At 40.9% G+C, this 12,582-nt stretch overlaps 1 protein-coding gene across 2 annotated transcripts in view; it reads left to right on the forward strand.

The window, feature by feature from the left end:
* PRDM15 (PR/SET domain 15) overlaps window positions 1-12,582 on the forward strand; it is a 37,758-nt gene that overhangs the window by 22,572 nt on the left and 2,604 nt on the right. The window contains exons 14-23 of one of the 2 annotated variants that reach the window (XM_035115206.3): window positions 93-224; window positions 967-1,101; window positions 2,268-2,431; window positions 4,147-4,226; window positions 5,066-5,185; window positions 6,678-6,809; window positions 7,978-8,064; window positions 9,848-10,023; window positions 10,634-10,714; window positions 11,305-11,514. In XM_035115206.3, coding sequence (XP_034971097.2) covers window positions 93-224; window positions 967-1,101; window positions 2,268-2,431; window positions 4,147-4,226; window positions 5,066-5,185; window positions 6,678-6,809; window positions 7,978-8,064; window positions 9,848-10,023; window positions 10,634-10,714; window positions 11,305-11,514 — 1,317 coding nt within the window. The remainder of the gene's footprint in view (window positions 1-92; window positions 225-966; window positions 1,102-2,267; window positions 2,432-4,146; window positions 4,227-5,065; window positions 5,186-6,677; window positions 6,810-7,977; window positions 8,065-9,847; window positions 10,024-10,633; window positions 10,715-11,304; window positions 11,515-12,582) is intronic. The other variant, XM_060273559.2, reaches the window with a different exon arrangement.

The following is a 12,582-nucleotide window of genomic DNA, read 5'->3' on the forward strand; positions in this document are numbered from 1 at the left end:
TTTAATTCAAAGTATGAACCAAGGGTATTTTAGATCTCTCACATGTGACAGGAAAACAGAATTCACCTGCTAACATCTTTCTTCCCCTTCAGGTATTTTCATGTAGGAGCAATATGAACAAGCACCTCCTGACCCATGGAGATAAGAAATACACCTGTGAGATTTGTGGCCGCAAATTCTTCAGAGTAGATGTGCTCAGAGATCATATTCATGTTCATTTTAAGGTACAATGTTTAACAAACTTGACAGTGCTCAGTGTGAGGTGATTCAGAACTGGAGCTGTGTAGGGTTATGAAGAAGCTACCAAGGAGAATTGGGAAACCATTGAAATAAGAGGAGCAGTGGTTTAACAAGCGATAAAGGCTGAAGGCCAATTTGGAAATCATGAGACCAACCATGTGGCATTGGTTGCTTCAGCTTTCCTTAAGACTGAATTATGAGCGATACAATAGATTAAGCAATAATATTCCCATTTAAAGATGTTGCAGCAAGTCTGCAATAATGTTTAGAATCGGAAAGGAGCTCAGTAGTGGACCGGGGGAAAGGGCCATTTTTTTCCTATCCTCTGTCAATTCAATACGACTAAGGTATGAAGAATACTGTAGTTAGCATCTGTTGAAAGAGGGAGCATCATTGAAGGGAACATGCAGAAGATTTAGCGAATGTAATACCTTAGCAGATTTAGTTTTTGAAAGGTTTGGTTTTTGACCAAGGTGTAGGCAAGAAGGCGATATATTTCACTATTTAGTGATTTTGCACAAAGCTCAGTCATCTGAAAACCGGCAACAGAACAACAAGCCATTATTCCAATAGTTCTGGTTTGTTATTTATGTAAATTCAGCTGAGAAGCAAGTGAGGCTATTGTTTTTCCTTGTTTCGGAAGACTTAATAGAGTCATGATGGCTGTGTTTACTTAGTTTTTTTTGGTCAGACAACATTTTGAGTTTGCGCTTCCACTCTGTATAGGACATAGCAATCATGGATGACCACCAGAGAGAAGAGTTCATTGGCAAAATCGGAATATCTTCAGAGGAGAACGATGAAAACTCAGACGGAAGTGTGGATTCTGAGCCTCACAAGTATAGCTGCAAAAGGTGCCAGGTAGTTTTACTCCTTTCAAACATTTTGCAGTGGGAATGGAGTGGGAGAGTTGGGTTGCTAAAAGAAATGTTGAAAATAGTGAAAAGATGTTCAGCTATGTTCCCTGACCCAGAACTCTGTGTCTTTTCTGGTGTGTTTGTGTATATGGAGCTCTTGCACATGCAGTCAATAGCATTCATTTCAGTGGCAGCAGGAGATCTGAACATACACTTGAAAATGTGCTGCCTCTATTGAAATAATCAAGGTAGACCTTGCAAACTGGAAGGCTGATTGAGACTCAGCTAATCAAGGGCCTTAACCCACAAGTATTGGCAAAAGAGAGGAATTCTTCTCTTATTCACACAGTATCTGTCATTCAAATACATTTAATTTCAGGCAATGTTAGTTAAGCACTTTACTTTAAAAAGAAAAAAATGAAAGTAGGTTTCCATCACTGTAAGGATATCATGATTTCGTTTGGTTTTTTTTAATAAAAAAAATACCGCTCCATCTTTCTTTATTGCTATGTTAGGAAGTCCTGCCTGTTTACATGTAAAATGTGAGATAGGCCATTGCCACTTCATGCCTGTGTTGTATAAACAGGAGCTGTCTGGCTGATTGTGGAAGGAAGGTGGCTGAAATTGTTAATAATATTAGTCCGGTTTCCAGCTCGCCTCTTCCACAGAGGTTTGTGTGAAATTTTGCTGAAACAAGCATCCAATTTCCTTTACATATTCTTTGTTGATAATTCTAGAAGTCCACAGCTAACAAATTAGCTGGCTAAATAAAATCTTATTCCATTGCCTACTCTGCACCTTTCCTTCAGCGTCTTTGGATCTGCAATCTTTGCCCCTTTATAGCTTCCCTGCCTCCCAGGTGCAGTCTTTAGCTATCTCCTGCATGACCTATTAATCCCAGCCAAACTAGCAATAGTGCCTTCCCTTACAGAAATTGGGCTGAAAACGGCTTTTATTCCCTTAGAAACCAAAGATCCTGAGTCATCATATAAACCGCACCAAACAGTGGTATAGTCTTCAGTGCCACATTGCAGAAATCAACACAGATATTGTCTGATTATTAGCTAGCCTTGTTGTTTATTTCAATGCTGCAATAGCTTGTGGTTACTATTTCCAAAGGTTGTCCACATCTCCCCAGTGTGGTGCATTCACTGTTCTTTCATTCTTCAGTTGACGTTTGGCCGAGGAAAAGAGTACCTGAAACACATTATGGAAGTTCACAAGGAGAAAGGCTATGGCTGTAGCATCTGCAATAGACGCTTTGCCTTGAAGGCAACTTACCATGCGCACATGGTCATTCATCGGGAGAACCTGCCAGACCCCAATGTGCAGAAGTAAGGAGATAAGTCTGACAAAACTAAATCAAGGATGCAGTCTTGCCAGATGGGCATGGGGAAAATACATTGACTTCAGTGGAACCTACACATGAATTAGAGGCAGGACTGCAAGCAGAGAGTGATTTCTTAGCAATGGTTGTGGAGCCTTAGCAAAGAAGATCAGTCAGAGACAGACCTGAGGGAAATGGTGGACTGTGGCCTACTTAAAGTGTGTTTACCTTGCAAAAGTAACTGAGTAGTTTTGCACATGTGCTCCAAAAGCAGCAGCTACTGTTCCCACCCCCCCTCTACCCCGTGGAGAGGGTGCAGTTTTGAAGTGTGATACTCACAGGTTAATAATGACCATGGCAGCAAACGAAGATGGGAAATTCTGGAATGTAATTAGTGAAAGAATATTATGAGTGTGGAAGCACAATGTTCTGCTTCAGACAAGGTTTGTGTGTGTGGCAAAGGGTGGGAGATGAGAGGCAGCATTTCCAGGGCACATACAGGTGAAACTCGGAAAATCAGAATATCGTGGAAAAGTGCATTTATTTCAATAATGCAACTTATTATTTTTATTTTTTATTTTTATTTTTACAAATGCTTTCTATTGGAAATTCCACAGTAATAAAACAAATAGTTACAATAAAAAATAAATAAACCTCGCTATTACATGTCATTAATTACATTCCATTTATAATTGACCCGCCTAATGACAATTACAATTACAACAAATAAAGGCTTGACATATCTTGCTTTGCATGTCATGCATCTATCTCATATATTCACCTTTTAAATTGCGTTACTAAAATAAATGCACTTCTCGACGATATTCTAATTTTCCAAGTTTCACCTGTATGTCAACTTGACCATGCTTTGGATTTGCCCTGGTTTATATCCTATACAGCAAGAAGCTGCCAAGAAAAAGCCCAGCTCAAGAAACTGCTAAGACAGTGGGCATTGCATGGACTTAGCACTAAAGCAAAGTATAGCATTAAGATGAGACACAGAAGGGAATAATGTAAAAGCTTTCAATTCTGTTTTGGCTTGGATGACATAGCAAACTGTGGTCAAACCCAGATCAACTGTTGCTATTCTTAACTATGGTTTGCTGTAACAAGCCAACTTCAAGTCACAATTTAAGAAGCTGACTTCTTAATACAGTTTACTGTTGGGATATTATGCTATAGTGTGGTTAATCTTAAATGGAAGCTTCTGATCTCCTCCTTGCTGATTCACAATAGTGAGAGAACATGCAAGCCCAAGGCTTGACTGCCTTTGTAACACTAAACCATAGCATGATGTCCAAATCAAGCCACTGTAGTTTAAAAAAGAAAAGAAGGTGTGATGCTACTTAAATATTTCTAGATGGATAAGTCAATACAGTATTTTTTTTTATATACTTACAAGAAAAGTTTTTTTAAAACTGTAAAGCCATGCACAACATAAAAATCCTAAGCACTTGTAACACATTACAAGTGTTCACTTGAAATGCACAGAAATGTTAAAATCTGTATTCCTGAACCCATGAGCTAATGCAGGGACTATTGTCTAGGTAGAGAGACAAATATAACTTGGTTTTCTACATCCCTCAAAAGTGTAGTGTTACTCTATTAATGAACTGTTTCAGATAATTTTGTTCTTCAAATAAAAGTACACCTTTCAGATAATCAATTTTCAATTAATTAGAAAAAAGGATGTCTCTAGCTGATTTTTATTTCCTATTTTAGATATATCCATCCATGTGAAATCTGTGGAAGGATTTTTAACAGCATAGGGAATTTAGAACGGCATAAACTTATTCATACAGGTAGACTCCTTTTATTACTGTTCTTTCAATAACAAATATTTTCTTGTGCTTTTAAAAAAAAATCGTAATTGAATCCTGTTTGTTGGGAACATAGACTGTGATGGATTAATTCTGTGCTGAGAAAATTCTGCATTAAAAATTGCCCCCAAATAGCATTTTTTTCTTGTGAGGGTGGGAAGATTTGGGGGAGGGGGGAGGAGATTCATCAGCGTACAGAAAGTGTCCATCATTACATTACCTGCAACTCGTGAAGTCTATAGAACCAATGCAATTTGCCGAGCATTTTACAGTTCATTGTGCTTCTCATATTCCCCTGGCTTCTCTTTATTGACTCTGTGCACTTGCTGTCCACATGGCAAGGGGGAGTGATGTGCCTGCTAGTGTTATCAGGGAAACACACACCTCTGCCTTGCGGGTGGACAAGTCAAATGGGATGTTCTTTCTCTTTAGGAGAGGACTCATTTCTCATTCAGTTCTGTAGCCTCAAGACTCAGTGCAGTTCAGTGCATCTCTTATTTTGTAATTTGCCTCAGTCGTGCTGATCATAGCTTCCCCCCCCCCCCACCTGTCTCTCGTCCCCTCTCCTTCTGTTCCTTGCTGCCTCTTTGATTTGCATCTTCTTTCCACAACTCTTTTTAGAGGCTCCTTTACAGCTCTCTATGTATCTTTTCCCTGTTTCTATCTCTTTCCACACCAGTTCGTAAAACCCTTTTATTTTGAGAGTGGGAGGGACGACCGCCGAAAGGGTTGACTTCATTTTTACTTGCACGCAAAACCTAACGTTCCCCACCCCACCCCAGTCCCCTTAAAATAGCAATTTGTTTTATTTTATTTTTAAGGTGTGAAAAATCATGCCTGTGAACAGTGCGGTAAATCATTTGCAAGGAAGGACATGCTGAAAGAGCACATGAGAGTCCATGATAATATTCGAGAATATCTGTGCGCAGAATGTGGCAAAGGTATGAAATGCCGCTTTTATATCCCTAAGTAAATGGTACATGGTTAAAAAAATAGTTATTTCAGAATATGAATCTACCTTGATCATCAGAGTGATTCCTTTCAAATTACTGGAACCATTCTTTTTGCGTTTATACTGTACTGATCAGGAATCTGGGGTGCTTAATGTTTGTTTAATTTTTCATGAGAAGTTGCTCTGTCGCAAAGCACATCTCATTTCTGGGCCGATGTGTGCCTGGGTGATGTGGCACTGCAGGACTGTGGGTAGTGGCTTTTTCTTCATTGGTTGTGAACATGCTTCATTAAGGACGTGAATGCTATACTGAGCCAGACTATTGCTCTGTCTAGCCCAGTATTTTCTGCAATCGCTGCCTTCCAGCAATTCTCCAGTGTTTCATATAGAGGACATTGCCAGCTGTATGTGGAAATTCCAGAGAACAGACCCTGGGATCTTTTCTGCACAAAGCTGACACTCACAAATCAGGGATGTTATAACTGTGCCTAAGATGTAGCAGGAAATTTACCAGGAAATTTACTCCTTATAGGAGTACTGGGTGTGGGTTCAAATCCCCACCCAGCAAGTAACTATCTCTTAACCTACCCTACCCTACAGGGTGGCTGTGTGGACTGAAGGGCCTGGGGAACTCTGCCCACTGTCCTGAATTTTGTGGAGGAAGCATAGGATGCAAATGTAGTTATTAATAATAATGACAGAATTGGCTGTGAACAAGAAGCGTAAGTGTCTTTAAGACTTATTGCAGAGGAAGTCCCATTGATTTTGTTGGATCTTGTTTCTAAGTGTTTCATTTAATCAGTGAATAATTTAAAATATTTGCATCCCAGCCCATCATACATGCAGGGTGGTTTTAAATTCCCACTTAAAGCAAACAAACACCTGTATCGATGCCGTCTTATTTAAAACACCTGTAACTTCCCAGTATTTGCACGCTTGTGTTTTCTACAGCTGCTTGCTCTGCAAGCCCCTTTCTGCGATAACACATGTTGTCTGGATGGCACGATTCAGTGTGTGAACATTCCTGCCTTGCATCAGTAGGATTAAACAGGACAGCCTTTTGCCCTCTTGCCATTCTGTGATGGTTTTCCACTTCACTTGAATTCCAAGAGCCGCCTTGAAACGTCGAGAATTACTTCTTAGGCTTTTCAAAGACAGCAGCTGAATGAACAGGATTCTTTAAATAAATAAACTGGCACGCACGTGCATGCTGAGCCTCACTATTCCCAATAAAGAGCCTTTCAGAGATCTTTCATTGCCCTTTTTCACGGGTCTCTTGAAGCTTTTGGGTGAATTGTTTTCTGAAACAGACCATGGTTCAGCCAACTGGTACAGAACAGGCGTTCTCTTCAAGTTTCCTTAGAGGTGGCCATTGGCTTGGAACATTCTCGTGCAGAGTCTTTTCCTTGGCATGCCTCTCGAGCAGAGGGTGTGGAAAGGGCTTCCCCACCATGTTTAAGCCTTGACTTTATCCCTTACAGGCATGAAAACAAAACACGCCTTGCGGCACCACATGAAGCTTCACAAAGGGATAAAGGAGTACGAATGCATGGAGTGTCATCGGAAGTTTGCACAGAAAGTCAACATGCTGAAGCACTACAAAAGGCACACAGGTGAACACCACGGAGAGGAGGAACTCCACAGCCCTTGCGCAGGGCAAGATAATTTGCCGCAGAGTCAATAGGGAAGAGTGTGTCAGGTTGCCGTTTTACTTGCCCTAGACCCTTTATCAAATTTCCAGGTTCCTGTGGAGAGTGTGCAAATGTGTACAGGCACACATAAAGATGTTGACTGTGGTTAATACCATTAGCCCCTTAAAAAAACCACACACACACAATGTACCCACATAACTTTGTCCATAACTATTTATGGTTTATATAGGTAGAAAGCTAGAGGAAGATGCCTGCATTTTTTAAACATGTGAAGAGATGGAAAACTCTTAGTGCTTTCAAAATGAAGAGCTGAAATCTTTGCTCTGAGGAGAACTGTGACTATGTAGTCTTTTGTCAATAAATTCCATTTTGCTTATTTCTACTTTTAAGGGCTCCTTGATTTCATGAATACAGTCATACCTTGGTTCTCGAACGGAATCCATTCCGGAAGTCTGTTTGACTTCCAAAACGTTTAATAACCAAGGCGGGCTTCCGATTGGCTGCAGGAGCTTCTTGCAGACAATCAGAAGCTGCGTCGGACGTTTGGCTTCCAAAAAACGTTCACAAACTGGAACACTTACTTCCAGGTTTGCAGCGTTCGGGAGCCAAAACCTTCGAGTCACAAGGCATTCGAGAACCAAGGTACAACTGTACTGTACTAATAGTGCAATTTTGAGGTTTTCTAGGTGTAGGTGGGACTCACAGACTTAAGTGATTGCAAGAGTCTCCAATTACAGCTTCTTATGTCAGCATGACTTGTGCCAAAGCTTATTTGTTCCATTTCATAAATTGTATACCCTGCTGGATTGTGGGAGTTCTAGCCTACCAAAACCTGGAGGGTGTCAGGTTCCTCACCTCTGTGCAAATGTTAAGAAGTTTGGGGAACCAGATGGAGCCCTGCATAAATGCCAAAAAGTTAATAAGCCCCCCTCCCCCCCCACGCGCGCGCTGCCTGGAATCTGCTCTCCATTTAGCATTCACTACACTGCTTATCTTAGCAAACACCAGCATGACTTTGGGCCTAAAGGAACAATTAATTGGCCATTCCTTTTGTAGCACACAATTTCACATTTGCCATAAGGAACTGTGGGTGATTATCATTTTGGTACTTAACCTAGTTTCTAATTAGCAGGAATCAAAGATTTCATGTGTGAGCTCTGTGGGAAGACGTTTAGCGAGAGGAATACAATGGAGACCCATAAGCTCATTCACACAGGTAATGTTTGGCTGGAACTCTATGCCACTGATTTTAAAATTTCCTTTACAAAGATAAATGCTAAGACCCTAGGTCAGGGTTTCCCAAACTTGGGTCCCCAGCTGTTTTGGGACTACAGTTTCCATCATCCCTGACCACTGGTCCTGCTAGCTAGGAATGATGGGAGTTGTACTCCAGAAACAGCGAAAGACCCAAGTTTGGGAAACCCTGCTCTAGATTTTGCACTTACAGTGTACCCCCAGTGGCATGCAGAATACATAGCCCTGAATCTAACCTCTCTTTTATAGAAGGCTGAAAAACAGAAATGTTTTTTAAGGTAGCTTGGTTAGTACAGTATACTGTAAGAAACGTGCCTACAATTATATATTTCCCTTGAAGCACTAACAGCTGCCTGACATCCATATTAGTCTCATATCCATATTAGTCTGTTGCAGCAAAAACACTGGAGTCTCTTAGCACCTTTCACAAATCTGTTATCTAATTATTGTGGACTAGAGTTGACTTCATCAGGTGCATTGAGCACTATCCTAACTTGGCAGTTATGAATGCACATCTGCGGCAGATGTTTGGTGCTGAGGTTAGCGGGAAGTGCAGTGCAAAAGAACACATTAAACTGTTCCATTAAACAAATGTGTGCAATATCATTCCAATGACCATTCACAAAGCAGTGTGGATGATGTTGTCACGGCTAAAAATTGGCCGCTGTTTCTTTAATGCTAAAAGAACTAAGTCAGCGGCCTACAATGACTCATGTAGCCCCTCACCTAATTGTACCTGTATATATAGAGTGGTCAATGTTAGTTTGGTGGGTTGGTTGGTAGCTGGTTGTGTGTGGTGTTGGTCATGGTTGGAGGAGTTTTTATAACAAAAGCAGCATTCTGCAAAGTTTTTTTATCAAGGACTCTTTGTGCCGACTAGGGTCCAAGGACCAGGCAAAGCAGGCAAAGGAGGTCAGAACCTTTGCTATATTTTTTCAAAACACTGACAGGTGTAATGCAAAACATGTAATGCCATGCATTGGTGATCTGACACCTGTAGTAGAATTTTTAAAAACCTGTTAATCTTGAATCAGACCACACCTTATAAGAACTGAACTTTCTGATACCTGGTAATTCAGTGGCTTCACACTGGAGCTTCTCTGTGAAGCTTCCTTTGAACATAATTGTAACAGCCTGTGTTTGGTGCACTTCAGTTCCCTCTGATCTCATTGCTTTCTATTCCACCCTGCCCTGCCCCCAAAAACCCATGTATACATATATCTGCCAACTTGGGGTAAGCTTTAATACATCTGATGGGGTGGTCTCTAGTCCATGAAAGTTTATGCCATAATAAACCTGTTAGTCTTGAAGGTGCCACAAGACTTCTTTTTGTTTCATCCATATGACAGCAAGTCTCATGTCAACTATTTGACATAATTCAGACTTTGAGGGGGAGTTGAGCCACATTCCCTCATCTGCAGTAAACCACATTGGTTCAGGTTTGCTAAGGTTAGTAATATCAGATCCTGTCAGCCCCTGATCTCAGAAGGCAAATACAGCCTGATTGTTGTCCCCAGATGCCCAAGTGTCACATTTCCATGGAACTCATCACTCTGCTTTAACTTCCAGTCCATCCTAATTAGTATGTAAGTGTCTCCCAATTATGCAAATATTGAATACTTCCTCCAGGTTCCATACCTTATATCTCTTTAAAAAATGGAAAGCCCGTAATTGAAATGTTGTAATATTAAGATGCCCTACTTGAAAATTAATGCTCAACTTCTTGTTTCACTTGCTACTACTAGTGGGAAAGCAATGGACATGCTCAGTGTGTGATAAAAAGTACGTCACAGAGTACATGCTTCAGAAGCACATTCAGCTAACTCACGATAAGGTAGAAGCGCAGAGTTGTCAGCTCTGCGGGACGAAGGTTTCCACCAGAGCTTCAATGAGTCGTCACATGAGGCGAAAACATCCAGAGGTGAGTTTGATGACAGATTAAGAGTTTGTGATTCTTGCTGACTTCCTGGGGAGACGCATCCTTTACATGTTACGGTACCTTGCTCTGAATTTTTAATTTTTGTGCAGCTTTGTTGTGATGGCTGCCAACACTTGCTTTTCACATCTTAGGAATGCCAGTTCTTAATACAGCACACACCACTTATTGATTATTTTGGGCAGAAAACAGAACTTGTAGCAGTAACACTGGTGTGTTCCTTTAAAATGCTGCACACAGATTAAAAACAAAACAGCCCAGTCCCAATCCAGAGGTTGACATTTAGAAGGCATAATGTAAGTAGAAAAGGGATGAGGAACACAAGTTCAGGGTTCCTTATGTAGTGGATACAATGACCAGCTTGAATAGAAAACATTCAGAAGGACCCAAAAGGTAGCTAGCCTTAGTTGAGCTGATAGAGTGACTAGCCAGATTTGAATGGCTGTATAAAATGTAATATACATATATGATATAAAACATAATATAAAACAAACCAATCTGCCTGTTACATATAAGCATAACTGTTCCTTATACACAATTGCAGGTTAATACTACTATAAATATGTTATTCCTTCATATAAATATTGTTTTCCAGGTGCTTTCAGTTAGAATTGATGACTTGGATCAGCTCTCAGAAACCACAACTGTTGATGCTTCATCTATAGGAATTGTACAGGTAAAATGCAAGTGTAGCCTGATATTAACACTTTTGTTACCTTTTGGGGGCATTCAAAGTACCCATGTGCCAGCTCCACCCCCCAGTATCCCCACATGTGCCAGCTTCAGCCCGGACCTTCCTGCATTTAGTGGGAAAGGTCTGAAGGGAGATTCCAAGCATATTCTGCTGAATGCGCTCAGAAGACTTCAGGAAAAGGTTCCCCACCCTTGGGCTTAAGCCCACTTTACCAGGTGCATGAAATGTTGTCCTCCGTTGCCAGATACACATCAGTACAGAGGGAAAAAACAAGGGTCCTGGAAGGCCATGAAATGGAAGAGGTACAGCCTGACATTTCTGTGTAGTAGAAATCTATGCAAAATAAGCACACTGACCATTCACAACATCAGGAATAGCACAAATCTTCCTGCCTTTGCTGCACTAATAAACACGCGTAGCATGAAAGGAAACCACAGTCTCAATTGAGTCCTCAACAGATCAAATCAAACTTACTGATTTTTAAAAATTCAGCAGTTTTGAACAGGAATTTTTCCTGATGTTGAAGTGTTGAATTAGTGACATTGTGCTTTCATTGAAAACTCCCCTTACAGTCAGACCTAGCCCTGGAACCGGGAGAGTTACCGGAAGGCAAGCATATGAAGGCTCATAAACGTGGTCATAAACGAAAGCATAAGCCCGATGAAGAGGAAGAAACCCAAGTGCCTGAGGATTCTGCCTTCAGTGAATACACAGAGAAAGAAGTGGAATTCACAGGGAATGTGGGAGATGAGACCAATTCAGCTGTGCAAAGCATTCAGCAGGTGAGTGCCCTTTACCAAGGAATCGGGAGAAGGTGGTAATTACCCCCCCCCAAAAAAAGTGGCTTTATATCCTAGGAATATTAAAAGGTATGCATGGAATTTTTCAGTAGGAGAATTTGTGGAAATCTCACCAGTATAATATGTAGGTGAGAGGAAGGAAGAGATCCCTGGTGGCTGAAATCCCCTGAAAATTCATTATGCCTCTGTATGCAGAGTCAGTGTCAGTTGCTAAGTTCATTTCTATGTGAGCAAATATTAGGTTGCGTTCTGGGGACGTCTGCTAAGGCACCATTTAGATCAAACATCTCTCATGGGGCAAACACTGATTACCTCATTGTTGACGTTGGGGAGGAATAGACTTTGCCCCAACCGCACTAGACCCTTCAATGCAACCACTTTCTTTCTTCAGTAGGAATGAATACAACCAGTAGCCTGGGCCCCTCTTCTTCGTTTTGTAGGGTTGCCATATGTCCGGATTTTCCCAGACACGTCCGGGAATCAGACAGCATTTTGGTGTCCAGGGGGGATTTTCGTGAAATTGGCAAAATGACCAAGAAAACCTGGACGTATGGCAAGGGGGAATTATTTTGGTTTTTTAAAAATCATTTAAAAATCCCCCAAAGCCCCCAAACTTATGGCAGCCGTATTGTTTTGCCCTGCAGTCACCATAGCCTTGCTCATCTCTTGGCCCAGGTAACTATGACCAACTTAGCTTGATGGTGAGATACAAGCGAAGTATTTTGTTCTGAAAAGTAATTTCAATTTCAAAACATACTAGAGATGAACTATTGCAATGGGAGGGGAATCAGAAATACCATCACCACATGACTGGAAATACCAGAGTTTAAGAAATCCAGATTTTTCTAATCTGAGAGAATTTTGCCTTCAATTTGGGGAACTCGACTGAAAGTATTGCCTGAATTGCCAGTAGTGGTGATCACCTTTGATGGAAATTATTTTATTATTATTAATAATAATAATAATAATATTTATACCCCGCCCATCTGGCTGGGTTTCTCCAGTCACTCTGGGTGGCTTCCAACAGGATATTAAAAATTCAATAAAACA

The sequence above is a fragment of the Zootoca vivipara genome, chromosome 4 (genome assembly GCF_965207765.1).
Source record: "Zootoca vivipara chromosome 4, rZooViv2.hap1.1, whole genome shotgun sequence".
Lineage (NCBI taxonomy): Eukaryota > Metazoa > Chordata > Lepidosauria > Squamata > Lacertidae > Zootoca > Zootoca vivipara.